The 24,617-nt window shown below is 42.2% G+C and overlaps 1 protein-coding gene across 1 annotated transcript; it reads left to right on the top strand.

Moving 5' to 3' along the window:
* Positions 1-271: 271 nt before the first annotated feature.
* On the top strand, positions 272-2,810 carry c1d (C1D nuclear receptor corepressor). The gene is made up of 5 exons (XM_076743145.1): positions 272-340; positions 636-777; positions 1,261-1,327; positions 1,820-1,875; positions 1,964-2,810. The coding sequence occupies exons 2-5, from the start codon at positions 640-642 to the stop codon at positions 2,168-2,170; spliced, it is 468 nt and encodes a 155-aa protein (XP_076599260.1). The 5' UTR covers positions 272-340; positions 636-639; the 3' UTR covers positions 2,171-2,810.
* The last annotated feature ends 21,807 nt before the right edge of the window (positions 2,811-24,617 follow it).

Raw genomic sequence — 24,617 nt, forward strand, 5'->3', positions numbered from 1 at the left:
GGCATGCCGCTTGATGACTAAAACAAAACAACACACCAAAAACCTTTTGTTGTGTGGCTGAAAAAATAGCTTAGTTAAACTTCAGTACAGAAGGAAAACACCTGCAGCCAGCTGTGGTCGTTGAACTATAACGTTCTAACTTTTCTTTGATTATTCTCTTTTCAGCCTATAAAAGCAATACACAGTTTGAAATAAGTATGTTATGAGCAGCTAAGCGGTTACTTTGCTCTTCCCAACGGCAGACGGCAATAGATACTGAAGAAGAAGAAGAAGAAGAAGAAGAAGAAGACTGTTTTCTACGTCACTTCCTGTTGGCCAAAGCTTGCAGCGTGACGAAAAGGTAAAACAGAAATAACTCATGTTAGATATCGACAAATTCAGTTTTTAGTGAATCTGTATTGCCGTTTAACCGTTAGTTTAACTTGTATTTTATCATCTTTATTTCAGCTCTTGTAACGTTAGCCGAAACTAAACGCTCGCTTGTTTCCCTGTTAGCAGCATGTGCGAGCTCTCTTGCTAGCTACGTAGCTAATATTACAGACTTGAATGGAGCTTTTGCTTACGTCTGCAGTCTAATTAAACAATCGTGTTACAATGGAGTAAGACCATGTTATGTGACGTTAATTATTTTCCAGGAAAATGGCAGCGGACAGCAGAATTGAGGACTACCCTCACGAGATAGACGAACAGCTCACGGGCTTCGAGTCCTCTGCTTCTTCCGTCAAAACCATGCTGGAGAAGTTGATGTCGATGCCCAGGAATGAGCTGCTGCAGAAGGTGGGTTGAAGACCTTTTTCCCAGCGGACGTGGTTGGTTAAACGTTTACTGAGACTCAAGAAAGAAAGCAAGTAGACACAGGCACGTGCTCACTGGATTGGGTTATTGGTACCACAACATAAACATTGGGCTGGACTCTAGCCCAGTGTGAGATGGGAGAGGATCCAGCTCCTCCAGATCCTGACAGGGTACACCCCTGGACAGGTTACCAGTCTGTCACAGGCCTAACACACAACAAGACAGACAACCACTCACACCTGTTCAGAGGTCGTCATTTAACAGTTACTTGGAAGAATAACATTTTTGCATGATCAACATGGAGTAATCTAATAAAATATGCTTTGGTGTACCCAGCAGTCTGTGATGCAGATCAGATTTGTGCACATTAACACATTTATTTCTGTTTTGTTTGTTGGTTTATGTGGTGATGACAATGTATTTATACGTCTGGTGCTAATTAAGCTAAATCTTGTCTATTGACAGCTGGACCCTTTGGACCAAGCCAAGCTGGATCTGATGTCTGCCTACACTCTTAATTCATTATTCTGGAGTAAGTTTGGCTAAATCTACATTTAGGGCAGGTATCACAAAACAAAACCAGATTCACACAAGGTTTTTCTTTTTTGGACATGGCCCTGAGTTTGATAGTTAACACACTGGGGGGTTTCCGTACAGAAGATGCATCATACACTGCTTCTTTTTGCTCTCTTCTTTGTGCACATACACCAAATTGTGTTTCATTTAGATCCTACTGACGCACTAATGATTTGTGAAACACAGCAAACAAGATGTATGCCATTATGCACCTGTACCACTCTGTTCATTTGCCATAACATCATTGCACACATGTAATCAGACAACACATGTAATTTCCTCAAAGACTCTGAGGACAGGAGCGTGACTGTGAGACACAAACATACAAGAAGTTTTATTTCCAGGGTGTGTATCTCAAAGAGCCTTGTATTGTATTTGTCTTAGCCGCAAAGTGTATCACACTATTCACACTTTGGACGTGTAGTCTTACTCTTGTTCTTGTTGACAGTGTACTTGGTTACACAAGGAGTAAATCCCAGAGAGCATGGAATCAAACAGGAGTTGGTATGTATGTTTTCTCTGATGCCTTTTACATGTTCTCTCTTTTCATGTGCATTTTCTGATTCTTCTGTAACTACTTTCTGTTCTTCAGGAGCGAATAAGGACGTACATGAACAAAGTGAAAGAGATCACAGACAAGAAGAAAGCTGCCCGTCTGGATAAGGGGGCTGCTTCACGCTTTCTCAGGAATGCCCTCTATGAACCAAACGAGAAAGAGCCCAGCAAGAAAGCAGCATCGAGGAAAGCAGCAGACGCAGCACACGACACCCCGCGGTCAAAGCGTCCAAAACAGAGCTGAAGCAAAGGGGGAGCCGCACAGACTGCTCCCACTGCATTTTGTACCACTTTTTGGGGACAAAACTGTTTTAAATGTTGTGTTATGGAGAATTATACAAGACAACATTGGACAAACAACAAAATACAGACTGGTGTTTGTCGGGGTTGCTCAGCAGTCAGATTGTTGCTGACTGTTGTCCTGCAGCAGAGCGACAAACACAAGAGTAACCGCCATCTACAACGCGCCAACCCAGGTTTTGCTGAACTTCTTTCTGCACACTTGGGCTGGCAACTGCACCAGAACGTAATGATTCAATGCTGTAATATTTTTGTAATGTTACTTCATCATTGAGTTGTTGTGTAAATCTGCAGGGTGCCATGACCATGAAAAAAGAGTTTTATTTAGAAAAGTTAGTAAATGATTAGTTGGGTCCATCCAGCTTTTGAAATGTCATTTAAGTTTATATGGATCCTTCTTTTAGATAAAGGAGAAATGCTCATTTCTCTTTATTTTGAAAGTGATTCTATGAATCATAAGTTGTTTTTTTGCAGTTTGTACGTGTTTCCAGACGTGCCATGTGTCAAGCATTGCATTGATCGAATGTTTGTGGTGATGTATTGCTTTTAGGATTGACCTCTGCATAAAACTACTCACCGAACATGATGTTTGAGTTAGTTTCTTTTTCCTGTTATACAATATGTTACACCTGACACACATTAGTTGATTTCTTACATAAAACAGTTTGATGTGAACCTCCAACTTTCCCCTTAAGGCCCTTTTCATATTTTGACATGTCACTGTAGGAAAAGCAATAGTCAATGATGGCTGGCTTCTCTTTATTGTTCATGCTGGCTCAGTGTCACACTCGAAGGTTACACAGCTTGACTTGAATACACTGGTGCCATCGTTAATGTTATTGATAACACCTGTGATTGGCCTGCTGTGAAAGGGGCCTTTATCCTCTGTCCTCCAACAGATAAGTTGCCATATCCCATCTTAGAGGCTGGTGCTAATATTTGTTACTCTGCAGCAGCCTGATATGCCTACATGACCGCCCACTGAAGACTGAGTACAGTCCAAAGAGTCGAAAATGACAGAAAGAAGGCTGCAGCCCTGCTGAAGCTTTTGTACTGATAAATCTGTTCAGGTTCCCAGTAGAATTTAAACTGATTAGCAGTGTTCGGTTTCTCAGTAACAGCTCTGACCATTATTGGCTGTTCAAAATTATATTTTTAACCTTTTCTCACAAAATCACCTCTATATTCATGTGGTTGACATTACAAGCTGTAGCTATAGAGGTCTTGTGGCTGTAATGCTACCATGTATTCAGGACATTGAAGTTTACAGAAGCTGAGACAGATTGCCTTTATGAACTTGTTAAAATTGTGTATCCTACTAAAAGCAAGCAGAGCATTACTTTTAATTCATGGGAGCAATTTGGAGTGGCCCTTGTGAGGGTCAATCCTGTGACCCTTTGATTACAGAACGGCCTCTGTAACCATCACAAACAGTGCTGTAGCTGCATGGCTGCACACTATAAGCACAGGCCGTAATGAGACTTCCTTTTATAAAAACCGACGTCACGTTTGATAAAGACACCCATATTGCTTCCTTTCTGTAATTCCCTCTGGACAGCTGAGATTTTAATCTTAATGTACCCGCAAGTCACTGCATCCCTCTAATCAAGCCCAGGAAACAGCAAGGCAGTGAGTTAGATTCTCAGGAATGTATCTTTTCATTCTTTTCATCATCTTTCCTTTTCTCATCCTCCCTGCAGCAGCGTCCAAAAATGACATTTGTTTAGCCAAACCACCCTACTTTTTCCACCGACTTGTTGTTTCTAACTTTTCAAAGACGTGTGTCAAACTTTGCCTGATGAACAGCTCCGTCTGCATATTGGAAAAATATGGATTTTTCCACTTTTTTTTTTTCCGCCCCTCTGTAACGTTCGCCTCTCCATGCCCTCTTCCCCACATGTGCTCAGTATAAAGGAGTTAGGTCACTGTGAGAGCAAATTTGAACAAACAAACTCTCATGTTGAAATCGGGCGTCCTAACAAGCTCCAAACCCTGGCCTTTCCCGCGGCTGTTTATTTATGCTGTTTGTGAGCAGCTTGCGGTGAGGAAGTTTATAGTATATGGAGTGAAAGGCATCAGACCAAACGACCTCCTCGGGCAGGATGAAGGTAGAGGCAGCCCTCCTTTCAGACTTCTCTAGCTCCTAAAGGGATGAAGTGTGCTGGCAGCATTCTGCATTAGCCCATTTAGAGTACCAAGTAAGTTAGACACATCTGGGAAAATCACATCACTTGAGGTAAGCTGTCAGTAAGTAGATGTGATAAACAGACTTGTCCCAGGATGAAGATGAAAATACGTCACGCTTAAACAGCACTTTCAAATACCATTTGAGTGCTTCGCCGTATTCACAGCATCTGAAAATCCAAGAACCTCAAAGAAGTTCCATTTAATCACTAAACGAGCTTCTCGGTGTCTGAGTTTGAACCTGTGTACTCCCACGAGATAAAATCAAATCAAGATTCTTTAGGAAAGTCAGTTTACATCAGTGAGTTTGACTGGATGCAGAAAAAAAAAACCCAGAATGCATTTCTCAGCCGGCCTTTAGCATTTGGTGGTTTTCAGCTCATTTGTAGCACAAGCCGCAGTGTTGATCTCTTCAGAACAGAAATTTTAAACAAATCCGGATGAAGTAAATGTTTTTAGGTGAAGCTTGTGTTCCAGTTCAGAAATGGAAAGTTGTGCAAAACTCCTGGAATTTTGCAACAGCAACACACCGCTGAACACCGTTAGAGGAAGAAAAGACGTCAAAAAGGTCTGAGAGTCCGAGTTTGGAAACAGTAAAATAATCTGAGGGTGACGTCCGTTTAGCAGATGTTGTGGGGCTGTCGGTCAAAGTCGTCATCAGCTGATGGAGCTGCAGATGTTTATTCAAAGCGCTGTCAGGACTTCTCATCCGTGTTATCTTAAATGTTTAAGATTTAAGTCTCTTGCATGTGATGTGAAATGCACAAAATCACAACATGTGCATACGGTGCATTTTGGTTATTTGTGCTATTTAGAACATACACAACTGTTTAAGTAAACACACTAAGTCCATTTCAACAAGTACATTTCATTTCAGCAATGGAACAATAAAGTCCATTTATCCATATTGATCAAAAATAATTTTTCTTGTTAATGTTTTGTATTATTGATCTGAATCTGTAACGTAACTAAAGTTATCAAATAAGTGAGGTGGAGTAAAATCTACAGTATTTCCCTCTGAAATATTGTACAGTAGAAATATAAAGTATATAAAATGGATATACTCAAGTACAAGTACCTCAAAACTGGTTATTTTCCACCTGGAAATACACAAAACTCTGAGTTCTGAGTGGTAAAAGTTAAAAAGTTGGGGTGAGAAGGGGACAGTTTGTGTTTTTGACCTGCTTTCTGTCGGTTATGTCATTTTTCACCCCCACTGTCACACACTCAATTCATCACATCTATTTTCGTGAACGGGAAAAAGAAAACACAGCATCTTATTTATAGCGGGTAATCCTGTGTCTGGATGGTGTCTTTTGATTTACAAACCTAAAGTGCATCACCCTCTGCAGACGTGGAGCCTTTTGATTGCAGCCCGCGCTGCAGAGAAAGATGAGGTATTATGAGGCCCTCTGGAACAGGCTTCGCCTTGAATAAGTGGGTGAAACTGAGAGTGAGTGAAGGACGGACATCGCAGCTTTATTCTGTCTGACACTCCAGGAATTCCGTGCAGTCATTTGTGCCACTTTCTATTCACCTTGGCCCCGCTGACAGAGCTGCTGATTAATCATGATAACAATGTTTTCCTTTTATTTAGCCCTCACCTCCCAGCGCCCGGACAAATTACTTTTTTTAAGAGTCAGCAGGTGAGACTGAAGCACGGACCACCAGGGTGTCCAACAGAAACTGGGGATAAGCTCTTTTTTTACTTTTTAACTCTTTAGATCCTGCAGTTTTATTCACCAAACTTCTTCTGCTGCGCGTCTTTAGTGGTTAAATATCAAATGAAAACTTAAAAAACAGCTCAAACCAGCTACAGGTTTAGCTTTTTAGAATCACCTTTGTGAGATTAGAACACCCTCTTTTCTCATGGATTTGCCCTTTTCTGTGTCATCCATTATTGCCCATTGTTGTCACAGTTTTCACATTGATGAGACTGTATTTACTTCCTCCTCTCAGAGTCAGCATCGCTTCTCTGTCGAGCTCAGGAATTGTAATTTGTCTTGGAGATCTTGTGCAGAGGCACACTGACACTGACAACATGCAGATAGTTAAGAGCCAGCCGGACTCATTAGTGAGAGTGTGTTGACCCTTTTCTCATTTTCTAATCCATCTATGTCGAGTTTCTGCAGTCAGCTCAGTCACTCTCATTCTCTCCTCTGGGATTTGTCAAAATCATCAACAATTAGTCGAGAAAAGGAAGGAGCAGCCGTACCTGGACAACTTCATCAGAGAGATCAGGAGGCTCTAAAGCTCCATTCATTATATCCTAACTGCTCTCCCCTTTTACTCTCCCCTTCTCTCCCCCACTACTGTACATCCCAGCGGGGTTTGGCAGTATAAGAGAATGACGACATGCTGAAAACATTCACAGCGCGAGGCCTTGAACCCTCCTCGCTAAACACTTCACATCATCATCACACTTTATTGAGTTTCCATCCTTTACGTTACCTTCCTCCTGCCATTGTGTTTAACCCACAGAGGGAGAAGGAAACGACACAGGAACGCTCCTCGCTGAATGGGCTGGGGTTGGCCTGCCATCTATCAGGCTTAAATGAACTTTCAGGAATGAAAACACAAAATGGTTTTGGAGAATCAAGCTTGGGTGTGAGGGGGTTATGGGTTCAGATGTGAGGAAAAGCTGAGAGAAGCTTTGTGAGTCACCTTTCTTTCCGTAGCTCTACTGCGGAGATTCAGAGTTTGAAGGAGGAAACGGTTTTCAATGGCTTTTTAGTGGATAAATAGAATTTAGAAAATGGAACATCCATATTAAACAGGGATTACTCAGCTTCTTTCTCCCATGTGCAGACCAGCTTTATGATGATGTCACTCTGTGAAGTCCTCATCTATTACTGTGGCCTGGTGTTTACCTCTGGTGTGGACCTCACTTTAAGAGGGAAACATAACAGTCCATATGGCTGCAATGTGAAATCAGGGCTTTCCCCCTTTAAACTACGGGCTTCCGACGCATGAAGCCGCAGGATAACCGTTCAGCCATCAAAGAGCTGAACGCGAAACCATCTCTGAATCATTTACACACAAGAACACGTGCACATGCACACAATCACACGCACACACAGGGAGCGAGGCAGCTGCAAGCACACTGTGAAAGCAGGAAAACGCTCACCGATTCACATGCTGACGGACGTACAAAGACACACAGAGAAAATGGCTTGCACATGCATATAGGCACACTCAAGAGTTGACTGGAGGTGTGTAATGGATTGGATGCCCCTCATAATTCCTGGGACGGCGTTGTCTTCAAGGTCCGCGCAGAGGCGGATGAGACCACAGCTGTTTGGACATAAATTTCCAGAGGAATGCCTTAAGTCCGAGCCTCCAGCATAAAGAGCATGACTGTAAATTCCTCCCCACATGACAAATGACGGCCCTAAGGACTGTTGTGTGTGCGATCATGTGCGTTTCTGAGTGTATGTGTGTGAAAAAGGGGTTTCTCATGCAGGAATGTACAAGGTCACTGAATACACGTTTCTGTTTCGGGTGTGTGCGTGCATCTGCGTGTCTGCAGGAATGGGTGTGTGTGTGTTGCAGGTTGAGGAGGATGAAATGGGGTGCAGAAGGGAGTGGGTCTCCTCTGTTGTATCAGGAAGACTCAACAGCTGGGGAAGAAGATGAGGGCAGCTGGCCAGGTCTCATAAAGCAAAGTCCGAGTCTCACTTTTCTCTCTGTACAGTAGCTGATGCTGTTGTCATGTTAAATACAAGTGTGCAGTTTTATAGGAATGTTTTGGATAGATTGGGTTGCATTCAGCCCGTAGCATGTGATATTGTTTTACCAACAAGGGAAAGTCTCAAACTAACGTCTGTGGATCATATGTCTTCATTTATAGATGCTGCATTTGCTACAGCTTTCACTCTGTCTTTGAGATTCAGTGAACTCCTTAGCTGTTAGCATTCATCAAATGCATTCTGCTGTAGCCTAAAATATGAAACGTGAGCCTGTCATAGCTTCTGACCATGTATCTGTGGTGTAGATTTAAGCGCTTTAAGCTCTTATGATTTGAGTGTTTTACACATGAACCAGATGAAACACCCTTTTGGTATCTGGGTTACAGTGGATCCATGAATTCGCCCCCAAACAGAGCTACAGTTTCACAGATAAACCGCGAGCAGAGGTTTAGTGGACGATCTGAATCCAACAGCATTTTCAATCATCGTGGAAATATTCACGTGCTTGTCCAAATTGCAAATTGAATTCCGTGCTTGTTGCTGTTTACGGGGCCCCTGAGCAAGCAAACAACAAAACAAGCTCATACACAGCATCTCCTCAGTTTTCCTCAAAAGAGACACACCTGCTGGAAATGGGCAGCCAGAGTGCCTCCTCCGCCCGCCGTGCACCTAGTTTCCTCCCTCCCTCGATAAAACAACGGGGTTTATAGCACATCAATAACCCCTCTCATCCCTCTTCCCTCTTACACTCAGAGCCGAGGTTTACAGCTAGTGTGGGCCGGAAGGCTGCGGGCCTTGATGTGAGCGCCTGGGGCTAACGGTAGCGCTGGGTACTGTAAAGTGATGAAGGGGCTCCGCTTTTACGATGATGTGAATGATGTAGCCTGAGAGAGTAAAAGAGCTTGTGAGAGCAGCACTGTGTCCATATACTGTACATGACTGGACTGCAGGGGAAGTGGATAGATTATATGCCCCGCTACTAAATATTTACATCCCCTTTAAGACTTTTTGCAGATGCTATTATCCCAAAATGATGTACAGTAGGAAGGATGTGGACTAAACTTGTGAATTAGGAAGATCAAAAGGAGGCAATGATAAGGAATTCAGCAAAACGTCGATGCTGAGTTATCAGGCAGAGTAACAGGTAAACCACTGAGTGATAAAGTGCTTTAACTATCACTAAACATAAGATGACTTTAAATAACTTCTTGAAAAATTTGTTTAGAAGTAAGAATGAGGACAAAGCTGCAAATATGCAAGTAGGACAATTAACTATTAACATGTGCTGACTGTGTCGCCAAAACTTGATATAACTTATTCATCTGTGCCACACAGCTCCATTGTTGTCCAAAAACAGCACATCAGTGATCCCCACTGACGCACTGGGAAACAAGCCTCTTTGTTATAATGAGCATGCACTGCAGTTTACGCTACTGCTGCAGTAAATACATGCTGGGTGGGGATTTTTTTTTTTTTTATGACTTTTTAAAAATAATTAAACCGATTGTCAGACATTATTGAGACAGACTTATGAATTGTTGCCCTTTATATCAGATATTTTTTTTAAAAGACTATTATCATTTATAATATTTTTTTTAAAAAAAGAACATGTATGACATTATATACAGTAATGTCACTGGAATCACCTGCATTAAATTTACAACATTTAATTCCATTGCTTGTCTTTTCTGTATATGTCTTCTTCTGCAAAGATTCAATAAGGGACAGTAGCTTCTCCAAAGTGTCTCTAATCTTTTATACATTCAAGGTTTGATTCTGTTTACAGGCGAAACCAGTTTTTACAATTTCTGCAAGAAACTTGCTTTTAAAGCCTTTTGGGAATCCCAGACAGGACTCTTCATTCAGCCTTAAGTGCTTAAGGAGGTTCACAGCATGATAAAAAAAAACTTCCTCCCAGCAGCCACAGGGGGGCAGTCTAACACAGCACTGCAGACCTTTTCTCTGGTCAGGCTTGAGTGGCAAGCTGAGGTTTGCTTTTCCTCCTACCGCAGAGCAGATTGGAGAAGATTAGCCTTCGCTTGGCCGGTAATCACCCTTATCACACAAGAAAACGACAACAATGCAGGGAGTTTAATGACAGACGTAATTGTTGTGGAAGTCCCATGTTATGCTGCGGTGGCGTGATGAATGACAACCGCAATGCACCGCGCTGTGCGCAGATTGTTGCAGCATGGTTGTTATTTAAACCCATTTGTTATGGTTGCAACCTTCCTCTGGGGTTGTTTAGCTGGAGGAAGTGAGTTGATTTCACTTGAGGAAAAGGAAGAAAAGTTTTTTCTGAATGAAAAAAGAAAAGTTTTCATTGATGAAAATTGAAGTGATTTTGTGTGGGCGTGTGTGAAAGCAGACAAGTGTTCCTGTGCTTTTCTGTCTGGATGCATGGACAGATACTTAGACATGCATGAAGTGTTGAATTAAACTGGAAATGATGCAATATTTCATAAAAATGCAGACATACATCATCATGTTAGACTTTAATCAGTGTACATAACAGTGTACATAGGAGAGTGCATGTATTTACAGTATATAGAATTACTGGCTTTTGCATCCATTGACTACAATCTACCCTAAATTGTCTATTCAGAGCTGTAAATCTGCATGAAAAGTACTATCAAAATGTCTTTTAGGAGAAACTGAAAACTTGAATGACAGTTGATATAAGACTTTCAATAAAAGTTGCTGGTATTATTAACCGCATAAATCCCCAAAGAAAAAATGAAAAGGAAAGAAAGGAAAAAAAAAAAAAAATCTGGATGTTCTACGTTCCGCTCGCTGCAGGCTGTACGGGCTAATCATGATCTAATACACAGCCACTGCACGCTTGGATTGACATCAATTGGCTGTTGTTTCTGTGCATGTGGCTGTGTGCATACCCTCAGAACTGTGTATATGTGTGTGTGTGGGTGCACTGCATGTGAATGCATCACCACGGGTGTGTTTGAATGTGTGTTTTTACTCATGTAGCTGTGTTTGTGTCAAGGCCTGTCCGTGTGTGTGTGTGTGTGTGTGTGTGTGTGTGTGTGTGTGAGAGAGAGAGAGGCAGAGAGATTACAGTGCTTTTCAGTGAAGGTTTGGAATGCTTCATACCGAGACAGCTGCAGTCTAGACTGTCATTCTCGTGTCACTTTATCGCTTCGGGCCTAAAAGACAAACGAGGAGGAGCACCCAGATATGCAGCCTCATCTGATAAGAGAGGTGGTAAGAGGATCTACTGATGACTTCTCCAAACTAGCATGAAAAGGCAGCTCTGGTGTCTGATACAGCAAGCTCTGTCAAAGGGTTTTCGGGCAGGCGATGAGTGAAGAGCATGAGCTGTCCAGCCTCCAGTGTATGACTAACATGCGTACATGTATATGTTGGTGCGATAGCAAGAAAGGTCAGAGGGGTTTTTACATGCACGTTCACACTTTTTAAGACCATCTAGACATCTTGTAAACATGTGCATGTCGGTCTTAAATTGCATCATAAAAAACGGCCCTGTTGTCGAGCGCAAGAAAAAGAAATCCGCAAAAAGTGCGACAAACTGATTTATTTGATTTGACTGATGAAAGCTGTGAGAAAGTTTCCAAAGCAGCCAGAGAAGGAAATGCCAGTCCTAATGTCAGAGGCCTGCTCTGTCCTATTACGGCTAATCGAAGCAGAATGTGTCATTAGCTAATCGAGGGCTAGTTTCTCCTCCTTTCAAAACAACAGACAGAGGGCAGCCTCTGTCCCCGGCGCTGCGCTCTTCAAAGGCCCCCATTATACTTCAATGGAGGGTAAACAGCGGCTTCCAAAAATGACAGTCTCCAGAGTTTAAAGCAACATCGTTTATCACCCCTGCCAGCCTCTGCAGGTGTGACCCCATTCCCATAGCCTCATCCACAGCCCGGGCCAGGGGGGAAGTGTGTCTGTGTGTATGCACATGCATGCGTGGTTCATGTGCACGCCATTGAACCGCTACGACAACAGCAACAGTATACTCAGACTTTGTCTCTGTTGCAAAATAAACACAAACTTTGGAATTCAGATACTTTCAGGTGTATTTTTTAGCGATTTTTGCTGTGAATAACATGCAGATTGTGTTGAACATATTAACGCAAATCTTTGTCGGATGCAAACGTTAGCTATGTGTTAGCTTTAGGCCATAAACTACATAACCTCGACGTGTTTGTGACCTCAACTGGCACGAGTGAGAACCCGAGGACACGTCATGGTAGCGACTTGTCAGTCATAAGATTGCCACGCCTTAAAGCAGACCCCACTTTATCGTACATTCTACTCTAAATGGAACCATAACTTACAAAATGAGCATCATGATGTGTTTAGGAAGTCTTGAAACTAGCGACTGAGACATAAACTCATGAGGAAACAGTTTACTGAGGTACTATCAGCTGAGAAGTAGAGTTGTTTTCTCCTGAGCTTACGTACAGTCAGACTTCTTTTTGCAACCAGTGGCGTCGCCCCCTGCTGGCCATTAGTAAAGAATGCAGGTTTAAAGCACTTTGCATTGGCTTCACTTTTCAGACCTGGAAACTCAGTTCACTTATTATATAAGTGGCAAGTTAGGACAATGTTGAGGACACAACATTCAATTTCACTTAAAATCATAACTTTACCAATTACTGAAAACTTCTTTGCATAAGTTGGAATTGAAACATGGCTTTTAATTTTTTTTTTTTTTTTTTTAAATTTGCTTGGCTGCTACTACCATGTAATCTCCTCATGGTGGATAAATGCTCTCCTCTTATTTTATGTACAGTTTAGTCGTCATATATGACTGTGCTGTAAATGATGCCAGTAGCAGAACCCCTGTTGTTGACCAAACCATATTAATGTGGGCTTTGGATGCTCAACAGCCATTAAATGTCAATGTCGTTGGACTGTGGTTTGCATTGAGGGTTTGGTACATATCTATGCCAAGTTGAGGAAGGGACGGGAAGGGAGAGCCCAGTCTTTCAGATTCTTTGGTAGTGATGTCAGTTTCCACAGACTCTTACGTCTGTGAATTCACCTTTTGGTAGACGTTTTAATTCAGTGTCGCTGTGGGTTCATGCATTTTAGTGTGGACGGCTCAAGTGAAAACAGGACTCATTTTGCACATCAGCATGTTTTCAGCACTACTTTCTGCCATTTTAAAGTCTTCCTTTCTCAGAAAAGTTGTTGTTGGACACAAGCTTTTCTAACGTGAAATGACTTGAAGGTTGTCTAACATTCAGCAGGGCTGAGATGGCCGAATCTGGAGACATCCATGTAGGTTATTTTTGATCTGACATGTTTCAGTGTAAGAGACAGAGAGACAGAGAGAGAAATTTGTGTGTTTAACAATTTATTGAAAGTCATCTGAGCGTGCATGGTCTCTTCTGTAAACATCAGCACCGCGCTCACCCTGTTTTATGCCTTCGCACCTGGGAGCAGCTCTGCACAGTCTTGTACTGTCAGACACTAAGCAGCTCTACAGGAGCAGTTGGTTCTGAGCCACCTGGCTTTCACAAACACTGGATAAATCTGATCCATGCATGACGACCATCATTTAGCCCAAAGGTCACTGAAAAATGGTCCGTGAAGGGCGTCTCTAACTGTGCAACTTGGACAAGTTTAGTTTAAAGCAAACTTGTCTTCCCCATATTTATCTTTTTAACTAACTATGCTCATATAACCAAATATGCTCACATCATCCATTTCATTGGCTGCAGTTTCTAAGCTGTATATTTCTTTCAACTCTGCAATAATACTATTTATTATCCATATTGGCAACAGTATATATCGTGTATATTGTGCATATACATAGACCTAGTCTTTCTCAAGTGCAATGCAACATATGACATCAGTAGTTTTCTCATAAGAATATTGGCAGTAGTACTTTTTATAGCAGTAGGATTTTTATGGTATTTAGTATTTTTATAGTCTGTACAAATGTACATATACATAGTTGTTTTTCTGTTCTGTGTCCTGCACACTTTATTATCTTGACCCTTTTGTGATTCTGTGTTTGCTTTTTGTAATACTTGCCGGCTGAATTTTCTTATCTTTCTTATCTGTCTTATCTTAAATGTATATTTTTACAATGTTTTATCCTCAATCATTAACATGTCTATCTCAACATTTGCCTTGGAAATTATTTTCTTAAAGGGCCAGTGTGTAAGACTGGGGGAATCTATTGGCAGAAATATAATCCAATATTCCTAAATATGTTTTCATTGGTGTATAATCACCAGCTAAGAGTGGACAAACCAAAAACAGGCTCTAGAGAGCAACTTTCAACTTTCAAGGGTGAGACGATGGGTCGTCAGTCGGTTGCAGTCTGCAACCTCACCACTAGATGACGCTAAATCCTACACACTGGACCTTTAAGGGAACTTCTGCAGCAGCTGTTAGTGGCAGAGTTACTCATTCACGTTCTCTACTCATACTTTCCCAGATGGTTCAAGGATTGAACTGGTGACCCTCCAGTCACAGTGCTTCTTCTGTAACATCTAGAATGTGGCTGTGTGTGTGTGTGTGTGTGTGTGTGTGTGTGTGTGTGTGTGTGTGTGTGTGTGTGTACGCCGGCTGACTACAGCTGCCCCCAGGTGTGTGTAAGCGACTGTGTCTTTATCTGCGTGTGTGTGCTTTATCAAACGCGTGTCCTCGGTTCGGTTTAATTAACAGACACCATGTGAACAGATCCCATCGGGGTCAAGGTGATCGAGGCGGCGAGCAGGTGGAAAATCAATGAGATTGGCTCACACAGAGCATATCGACCACTGGTCAAACAGCCACTATTGACTGACATGTTTACTGCGGAAGTGTGTTTAACAGTGGAGTTCATGTGCTGATCACACATGAGGTACAGACACAGACAGAGAAGTGGCACCCAGCCCTCTCAGGACAGAACACCTTTGTATGCTTTGATTCTTTTTTATTACAGATTTAAAACTTAGCTTTTTTAAAGCTCTGCAGATCAAATATGATTTTTGTCAATTGAAGTCATCAGTGAATAAAATCTGAAAATGTTTTATATTTCCTTCAAATTGATGTGTGGTGTCACTGCTTGAGCCATGCTTCATTACATTCAATATTAATACAGCCCTACATGCCCTGCAATTAAGTCACCCAGCACTGACCATGGCCGCGCTCTCATCTTCTCACAAACCTTCCAGGAAAGAAGAGGCCGATGACGCAAAAATGGTGCCACTTTTCATCATTTTCCTTCTCTCCCCAGATCAAACATCAGCAAAAAGCACCTGAGATCTCATTCACTCACCATGCAGGCTCTGGGCACTGGGAGACAGACACAGAAAATAAGGTAGGATGGGAAGCCATGGGAGAGATTAAGGAAGGGCGAGAGACAGAGAGAGGAAGGGAGACAGACGAGGGAGTAGATTAAGTAGCCTTGAAAAGGCTGGCTTCCCCACACACATATAAACCCCCTGTGAAAACACAAGCTAATTATTAAGAAAACAAAGGGGGAACTGCAGCGACGTGCCAACGCACACAGATCCCCGGCAGAGTAATTGTGCGTGAGCTATTTGGGCTGAAAACAGCACGATTTGGTGCTCTTCCTCAGCACAGCCAAGCAGAATGAACAACATCTGTTCCCTGAGATGGGGTCTGAAAACAAGCACAAGGAACGATTCTTTCTTTCTTCTGCCTTTTTACTGCGATTCAATAGCGTCTGACGAAAGACAATAGCTATTGGATTTTTTTTTTTTTTTTTTTTGCTCAGTCGCTTCCAAACAACAAATAAGAGTCCAAGTATTTTGTGGGTTTTCTGTTTCCCTTTGCTACGTCAGCATGCTAAAGTAACCAGAGGTCATTAGCAAAAAAGAGTCGTTCTGCTATAAAGGGATCCTATCATCAACACGAAGGGCCAAAGCTCATAAAAGCTTGGCTTCATAACAATGCTATCACTCCCAATGAGGCTCAGAAGTTGGACAGGGTTAGCATGGGGCGAAAAAAAAAAGCCTCAGTGTTTTTGAATAGGCCCTGAATGTTTCTGTATCGCCTGCTTTCATGCATGATTAAGTTATACAATCTAATATGCTTTTTGTGCGTCCCCTGTGCTTTTGCAATCTTTGCGCAGTATCAACCAGATCTCTGTCCTGCACAGCTGAGTATATTACTTCCAATCTCACTCTGCATTTTAAGCGGTGAGGGAAGTGTCGCTGGGAATTTGATAATACTCCGCAGCGCAGTGGATGCCTTGGTGGAGAGCCATGTTTTGAATTGGCTCCGAAGCTGCAGCATTAACCTTAGCGAGACGCCAAGAGCACGGTTCCATTTGATTTCTGACGGAGTCAAAACAATTGATGTCAGCTCATGAGAAACGGTGGTAATAGCCGCTCAAAGACTCATTGTTTTTATTATGTGACCGGGCTTACTTGAGTTAGCATGCGGTGAGCTGGGGACGGTGAAATTAGTTTCGGTGGAGTTTGTAAATTGTCTGTTCTTTCTTGTTTTCACTGTAGCTACATCTCTTGTTTTTCTCAACCGTTGTGTCTCTCCATGTGAAGCACTTTGACGCCAGCTTTTGCTAAAAGCACTTTAAAAGGAATTTTACGCAACCTGACTTTACTTGACAGTGATTGATGATGACAGAAGGTTTTAATACTGTATTGAGAGGTCATCAGTGGGCGGCCGAGGCGAGGTTTCAAATGACAATTGTGGTAATGTGACGTTCTCCCTCGCTCACTCCTAAACACGCCAGTTAACTCCTCACTGTGTGTCCTCATGGAAACTATGCCAGACTGCTCTCAGTGTGTGTGTGTGTGTGTGTGTGTGTGTGTGTGTGTGTATTGTGACACCTGTGCGTCTTGGAAAGTGAGCTGCCTATCACACTGCTGCTGACGAACAACTATGTTAAGTGCACCAGTGCACTGTGTTCTCAGAGACCTGCAATCTCCAGGCGCACCACATTCCTACCAAACATGCTCTGCTTGTTTAAGTCACGCGTGCACACACACACACACACACACACACACACACACACACACACACACACACACACACACACAGACATTTTCGCATATACACAAACGCAGGCTCACATACACGTCGATAAGGTCGCATGCTCAGTTCAGTGCGTGTACATTAGCACATGCACACGTGCAGAGAAACACACAAGAAATCTGATAAACATACACACACTTTCATTTGTGCACACACACGTGTACACACCCACGCAAACACTTGCACACATTTCTGGCCCAGTGTAACTCTGATTATATGAGCTATGGCAACAATTAGATATAATAGCCAAAGATAATAACAGCAATTTTTATACTTACTGGAATGATTAAACGCTGGCAAAATATGCAGTGAATTATATTTTAAGAAGCATGTGGTGGTTTGTTTGTGTGTTTTATTCCAGCATGTGTTTTCTTTATCGTCTCAAGTGTCAGTCAAAGCCACAGTCTGTCTGCCAGTTACTCTCAGCTTTATGCATGGATGAAAGTGACTTTAGATCAACTTTTGCTAATTATGTTTACATCTTAATGCAACACAATCACAATGCAGAAGGCACTGACAGACAGCAACTTTGTAAAGTTATTCTAGCCGGTTTAGTTGCAAATTTATTTAAGCACTTTTCATGAAACAAGCAACCAGATATGCAGTAAAATGTATTTCACACAAGGCCAAATGAACCAAACAGACCAACAAACCAAAGCACAATCACAAATTGCTTATTTTAAGATAAGAGGTCTGTGAATGTGTGGTGTTTTTATCTTGAAATGGAAAAAAAAAAACATGGTATTTTGCTCTTTTCTCAGGGTCTGTTATGCTGGTCATACAACTGCCCATACCTGCTAAAAGAAGGAAATAACTCAGGAATCAGTGCAGCATCATAACATATCAGACACACACACAGTTTCCACGGTGGTGGTGGACACTGAATCACAAATCTTTTTGAGACCTAATTGTGTGATTTTGGTTTTGTGGCAGGAATAAAGTCAAGCTTTGCAGACAGTTGTAAGTTGTACATAAATCTAAGTGGAATGATTTTTGATTCTGCATAGGCCTCCTGCACTCGCACCCATGTAGAATAAAGTTATTGTAACCAACATGAATCACAAAACTCATACATGAATAAAGGTGATATTTCTTTACAGCATGTTTTGGTTGATTTTATTACTCAAATATTCTGAACTGAATTTGATCTGAACCAGAATCAATCAAAATAATCTGAGACAAGACCATTTAAACCTTCTTCAACCTTAACAGATGGTCCATATTTTCATGTTCATGGCAGTTGGGTACAAGACATTACTTACAGGAGGCCCGAGCGGTGTGTTAACCTCACTCCAACACGCTTCAAGACCAGCAGCAGAGAGAGTGGGGTAATAATTTATGGATGAGGGTGTGAGACCACCCAAAGACTGGGGGCCCCCACACAGCTGCTTACCATGATCGCATGGGGGAGCACACACACACACACACCTGTACAGATACAAGGGTATATTTTTAAACATGCACACACAAGAGCAAATATGCACCTGTGCTTTCTGACACACACACACACACACACACACACACAGTAACAGTATACACAGCAGGTCGTCTGCAGCGTGTATCAGTGATCTTCTCTTGAAGGTTTGAACAGTGCATGAGAGTTGTGTTATGATGCTATTTGCTCACCGTGGCAGCATCTTCCGGCACTGAGCAGCTGAATGTGAATATGTGAGGTGGATCTTTTCTTACCAAGGACGTTTTGACTTGTTAAAGCACAGGTGCAATTTATAATCATCAGCTAGGGCCCGTTTCATTGTTATTCATTTCATTCATCAATGTTCAAATGAGGCATTCCGAAGAGCAGCGTGGACTGTATTTGGCCATGGAGCTAATTATTGTTATTAACTATGTCTGTGCTTCTCCTGCAAAGACATGTCAAAATGTCTGCTGTGATTTGGGCCTATTGGGAATCTCTAGGAACTGTAAAAGACCAAGGAAATACGTTTTTCCAAAACAATGACACAGACAGGGTAGTGCGCTAAGCTACATGAAGTCATCTTTGTCCTGCTGAACAGTATTTTGGCTGCTTTGTGACAAACAAGAGTCCATTATAAGAATACTAAACAATGCATGCTTTGTCTTTCATGGCCCTGAGCTGAGCATTTAATACTCAGCTCCAGCCTACCGAGTCGGTATTATCAAAGCAGCTCAAGCATTTTGTTGGGTGTCGGGCGCAGGCTGAAAAAGCATGTTATCCATTATAAATACTTGCAAAAGTAGTACCCAGCACACTCCTACAGCCTACTTACCATAGCAGAGACTCAGAAAGCGCGCTTGAATAGGCTTGTAATCTGTAAGCCTATAACAAGGAAGCATGGACACAGATGTGCTTATGCTCACATTTCAGCCTGGCACACACATTACAGAGGTACAACCAGAGGTTTCTGATCACTGGACCTGCTTTGGAAAAGATATCTCTGCTGGCCCATGAAAAAAAAGGCTCATCTCTGCATTTGTGGAATCCAATCGCTCCTGCAGTGATAGAATCCCCAGACCGTTCACCTGCTTCTATTCATGCAGGTAGTTTCCTGCAGACGGGGGATCATATCTGCCGGGAGAGGGACGGGGATTAACTTTTCCAAAAGAAAAGACAGGGACTGGCAGCTTAGATGACTCTTTTCTTGAAAACCAACTCGTTTTGGCTCCGGGCAGCCTTCTCATCCTCTTATCCTCTCCTTCTCTATCGCGCCCATCTTCTGTCCCTCAGGACTGCATTGAGGGAGAGCCGTTAAAAAAAAAAAAAGGACACATGTAATTGGAGTGATTTTGTGTCTGTGCAGGTGTGTGACGGAGCATATGGTGTCTGTGTGTGCGTGTATGTGTGTGTGTGTGTGGGCACTTTTACTTTCCTGTGCATACGTCTGTGTGCATTTGCTGCTATGCTCACCTCAGATTTTTACCTGCATACAAGTATAATTAAGCCTGTTTTGCATCTATTGTATGTCTTTGTTTGCCCTTTGTGCTTATTTGTACACATTTTCCAATATAAATATACACGTAAGTACACAGTCTACACGCACACAGTACACGTGTAACTGTACAAGCACTTGTGTGTCTGTGTGTTCCAGGTCTAGGGCTTCTTTGATCCTTTAAGAGCCTGGTGAGATAGGAGCTCTAGTATCTGCCAGTATTGTATTCTGTACTCTGAAAGGTCACTGGGGAGGTGGAGTTGCAGGGAAGGGCAGGCCTGCTGTTCCCTCTGGGCCAGACTTCACTCCATACACCATGTCTACTCCTCTTTTACAAATCCGCCAAGACCGTAGCGCCTCTTCGCCTGAGGTGGCACACTGGGGGAACCGTGTCAGCGCTCTGCGGTGTTGTTGGAACTGGGTTACAAGGTGACGGATCAGAGCAATAGGTTTGTGCGCTGTGGGGTTTGTTTGGCTTTTTAGTTCAGCCCTCTGTGGGTTTCACTGTCTTGCTATCGTTTTACACTATCAGTGGCTTCTGTGCGATTGTTCCTTATTGGCAGTGATGGGCGTCTTTGTTCGACTTTGAATATTCCTTTACCGCTGCACCTGCTGGAAAATCCACATGCATGCCTCTTGCTTTCTCCCTTTTAACCATAAAACTAAGCATTTTTGTGTGTGTTGAATGGTGAATGTTCCTTTCCTTCATTTGGGAAATCCCATTCCAAGAAGTCATAAGCCAGGTGGAAGCGAGGCCTTATACCTTACCTTCAAAGACCATTCAAAGTCTTTTCACACAGATTTGATGTGACACAATAACAATCATGGCATCCTCATCATAGTTAGCATGCATTGCTGAAGACCACAGCGCTAAAATCTGATTTTTTTTTTTTTTTAAATAGTTTTTTACTAATGCATAATTGCATTAAAAAGATGGTGGAGGTGGTCAGTCGACAGCCGACCTGCGTGTTTGTGCACCTCGTGCAGGTCAACCTCACGGGATGCAGGGGAGGGCTGAACCTGCCTGCTTTTGGACCAAGGGGAAGAATAGCATCCTCATCGGTCTCATAGCTGATTAACATCATTGTCATCTTCCTCTCCGACACCACGCTCCCCCTCAGAATTGAGGAGCTGACTGAATGGAGGGGGAGACCCTGCATTGGGGTCCTCCATCGTGCACACCCAGCACACTCAAGCTGAAACCGACTTACTGCTGGAGTTCACAGTGGTATTGGAAACAGGGGTTGGCTTTAGAGGCTGCAGACAAGTGATGCTCCAGATGCTAAACAGCATAGCGTTGCAATGCTCATAGGAATCAGTGTCTGACGGTGAAGACTGTTTACTTTACTGCCATAGATGTGATGCAGAGCAGATGGGGGTCCTTCATCTAGATGGTAAAACCACTAGCAGCTGGGCAGGAAGAAACATCCTAAACCTTGCAGTCACCAGTGCTCCCATAAGAGGTTACGATGGTACTAGCGAACTGTAAACAATGAGCAGTAGCTACAAGCACACAAGCTCACCTGGACATGCTAACTTGCCAGTTAAAGTGGTATAAAGCAGGTGTAAGTCCACCACAATGCGACCACCACAGCTTTTCTGTATGTCCTGAGACCAGATAATCCACATTTAGAAGCTACCTTAACAGCTGCATTGGTGAGCAGCTAGTTCGGGACCACGGAGGGTTATAAATGGGCACGAGCCAACCTGCGCGATTCAGTTCATGATTAATTTGTCCCCTGACAGAGGTGGAGGTGGTTGATTGGTCATGCCAGAAGTTTCTTCCCATAGTGAGATTCCACACCAATAAAGATATCTTTTGGAAATTTCTGGTGTCCATCTGTTTTTACTGTTTTATTTTGCCACAAATGCGAAGGATGAGGAACTTGACAGTGAAAATAAAACTAAATTAGTTTATTGTTCTGTGAAAGAACATGAAGAATCTCACTGACATTAAAAGTAAAAATCTTTCCTCCTCTCAGACTCTCCACCTGTATTGTTTTAGTGCAGGACTGGCTCACTTCCAGCAGACCAAATCAGGGTCCTTCCTCTTATTGAATTTCATCCAGAAGCGATATCATAACCACAAAAGACTGACTGCTGCCTAGAGGGCTCAGATGAACTCATTCGGCCGTGATTCAATGACTCACGCGTTTCCCTTTAACTTCTACTCTCTCTTCCCACCTTTCTTTGTGGCTGTCTCTCTCTGGATCACTCCCTCCTCTTCACTGCCTTTCTACAAGCTGCTCTGATTTAGAAAAAAAAGTTTATTTACATAACAAAGTTGTTATTATAGGTCATCCTACTCCACGGTGTCTCTTGCTGTCTCTTTTCTTCCCATTCAGTGAGCCATTCTTAAAAAGATATTTTAGCATTATAAAAAAAACACACCTCAGCTCATGCATATGTCTCTCCACATGTGTTGAAAGTTGAAAGCTGCTGTTTGCTACTTTAGGTTTATTATTTCTCAATTTAATCAATTTAATCAGGTATAAGCCAATACAAAAAAACCTTTGCACACCTGTGTACAGACTGGTTAAAATGCTGTTCTGAAACCTAACAAAAATGAGATCTAGACAGACTGTGGCTGCTTAGTTTTGATCTTTTGAAATGTGCTGATAGCTGCTCGTTTCTGTAAATGCATCTGATTTTCAACTGACGACTGTTTGGGTGTTATTTCAATATTCGATCAGGGTCACTTCAGGATCTTTCTTCGCCTCCTCATTAAAAAATTATATTAGGCACAATTTCTACTTTAATTCCCATTTGCTAAAATACTTTGAAGTGTTGCTCAAAGCTCAGTGAGCAGTGATATTTTTGTTGTGTGTGGGTGTGTTTGTTTTTGCAGTTGTGGCCACGTGTGTGTGTATGTCTGAGAATATGAGGTTGTGTGTATGTAATTAAAGCCGTTTATATGTCTATACGTGTATGAGCTATGACCACGCATGCTTGTGTATTTTCCCACAAACTAAAAGCGATTAATCTCAATACAATTACAAACTTTAAAGCTTATCTTGACGACTCTCTTTCACTCATCATATATGAGAGGGAGTTTATTTTCTCTTCGCTGAGCTCCGATTAGCGCTGATTTATCCGAGCTGAGGAGAGATGGTGGCTGCGCTGAGGAGTGTAACGTTTCGGCCTCTTTGACCTCTGACTGAATTTCTGCAAACGCTGGCGGATCGTGTGTCCCGATGGTCAGACTGCCGATGGAAAATGTCTGTAACTAACATGAAAACACGGCTGACCATGTGCTTGTTTATGAATCTGGGTTCGTAGGTATGCCTTGAAATATGAGCGTTAGCACAATGTGTGGATACATATTTGTGTGTGCAGAGTACATACAGCAAGTTTATGGGTTGCCACATTGTGAGTGTTCTGTCACAACTTTGTGGAAGTCCCATATTTTCCTCATCAAAGCACAATATGTACAATATGGTTTACATTTCACAATTTGTTTTCAGTGTTTTGACTTAGGCTTTTGCTTAGGTTTATTTTTAACTTTTGCTTGTTGCAGCACTGTTCACATCAGTTGCAACACAGAAGAAAGAGACGAGGGCGGAACGGCTTCTTGACTGTAAGAGTCACTGATGTCCTCCCATATCAGTTGTTCTCATGTGACAGGTTTGACTTTTGCATGTTTGAAGATGAAGTTGTAACTCACACACATGCACAGAAATGACAGCTGATATTTTTTAACTTAGAGCTAATACAAAGGAAAACGTTCCTTTGTATTAGCTGTTTTCAGATATTATATATCTGAAAACATGTACTGAAGAGGAAATCTACATTTGAAATAACTGCTGAACTGGGGGAGGAGACTGTAATAGCTAATAACACCTCAGCAAACAGCCAGGTACTGCAACTCTGCCACTGATATGTGAAACAAGATACTCAGCAGCGTTAGCAAGCCTAATCGGATTGAAGGCATCCTGGACTTTGGTGCAAATCAATGATAAAAAGGCACTTAAATGAAGGCACAAGCTTCATTTACTGTTGATGTATTGGATGATTGGGGAGCAGGAAGAAGACTAAGAGTTTGGAACAGTTACTAGTGAAGCTAATGGTGTATTGCTGAGTTATGCTAAAATAAACTTTCAATTCTAACAAATCTAATCAATAAATACCAGTTGTATTACTTCATATAGGAGAGCACAGTTTCTTTCACAATTAGTCTGTTTTTTGTCACAAAACAACAAATGTTGGTGTCATAATCCAGAAGATTTCCTCTGAAACTTGACTCTAAGAAGATGAGTGTCATTCCTATCAACAGTCTTGCATATTCAGAATCAGGATCAGAAGCGGCTTTGTTGCCCAAACATGTGTGCACATACAAGGAGTCTGTCTCAATGTACTGTACAATGTACTACAAAATGACAAAATGCATATATTAATAGTTTAATGATACGTCTGATATTTCTGTCAGACATGCACAGGAGTACATCTTGGAAGCCTTTGCCATACTTATCATCTGTGACTGAAATCTATCTTCTCTCCTCTCCTGCCTCTTCGCAGGAGGCCGTCATCAACCTCTTTGATGCTAACTAATTACAGACAGAGCAGCTCGCCATAACCCTCCCAAATATCACTCCCTGAAGCTTTGGGTTTCACCCTCCGT

Source organism: Chaetodon auriga, chromosome 11, assembly GCF_051107435.1.
Source record: "Chaetodon auriga isolate fChaAug3 chromosome 11, fChaAug3.hap1, whole genome shotgun sequence".
Taxonomy (NCBI): domain Eukaryota; kingdom Metazoa; phylum Chordata; class Actinopteri; order Chaetodontiformes; family Chaetodontidae; genus Chaetodon; species Chaetodon auriga.

What these genes read in the sequence shown, in the direction of transcription:
- c1d (XM_076743145.1), top strand. Translation starts at nt 640, where the DNA reads ATGGCAGCGGACAGCAGAATTGAGGACTACCCTCACGAGATAGACGAA. An exon ending in GGAATGAGCTGCTGCAGAAG is followed by an intron (nt 778 to 1,260) that starts GTGGGTTGAAGA and finishes GTCTATTGACAG; the next exon opens with CTGGACCCTTTGGACCAAGC. An exon ending in TCTTAATTCATTATTCTGGA is followed by an intron (nt 1,328 to 1,819) that starts GTAAGTTTGGCT and finishes TCTTGTTGACAG; the next exon opens with TGTACTTGGTTACACAAGGA.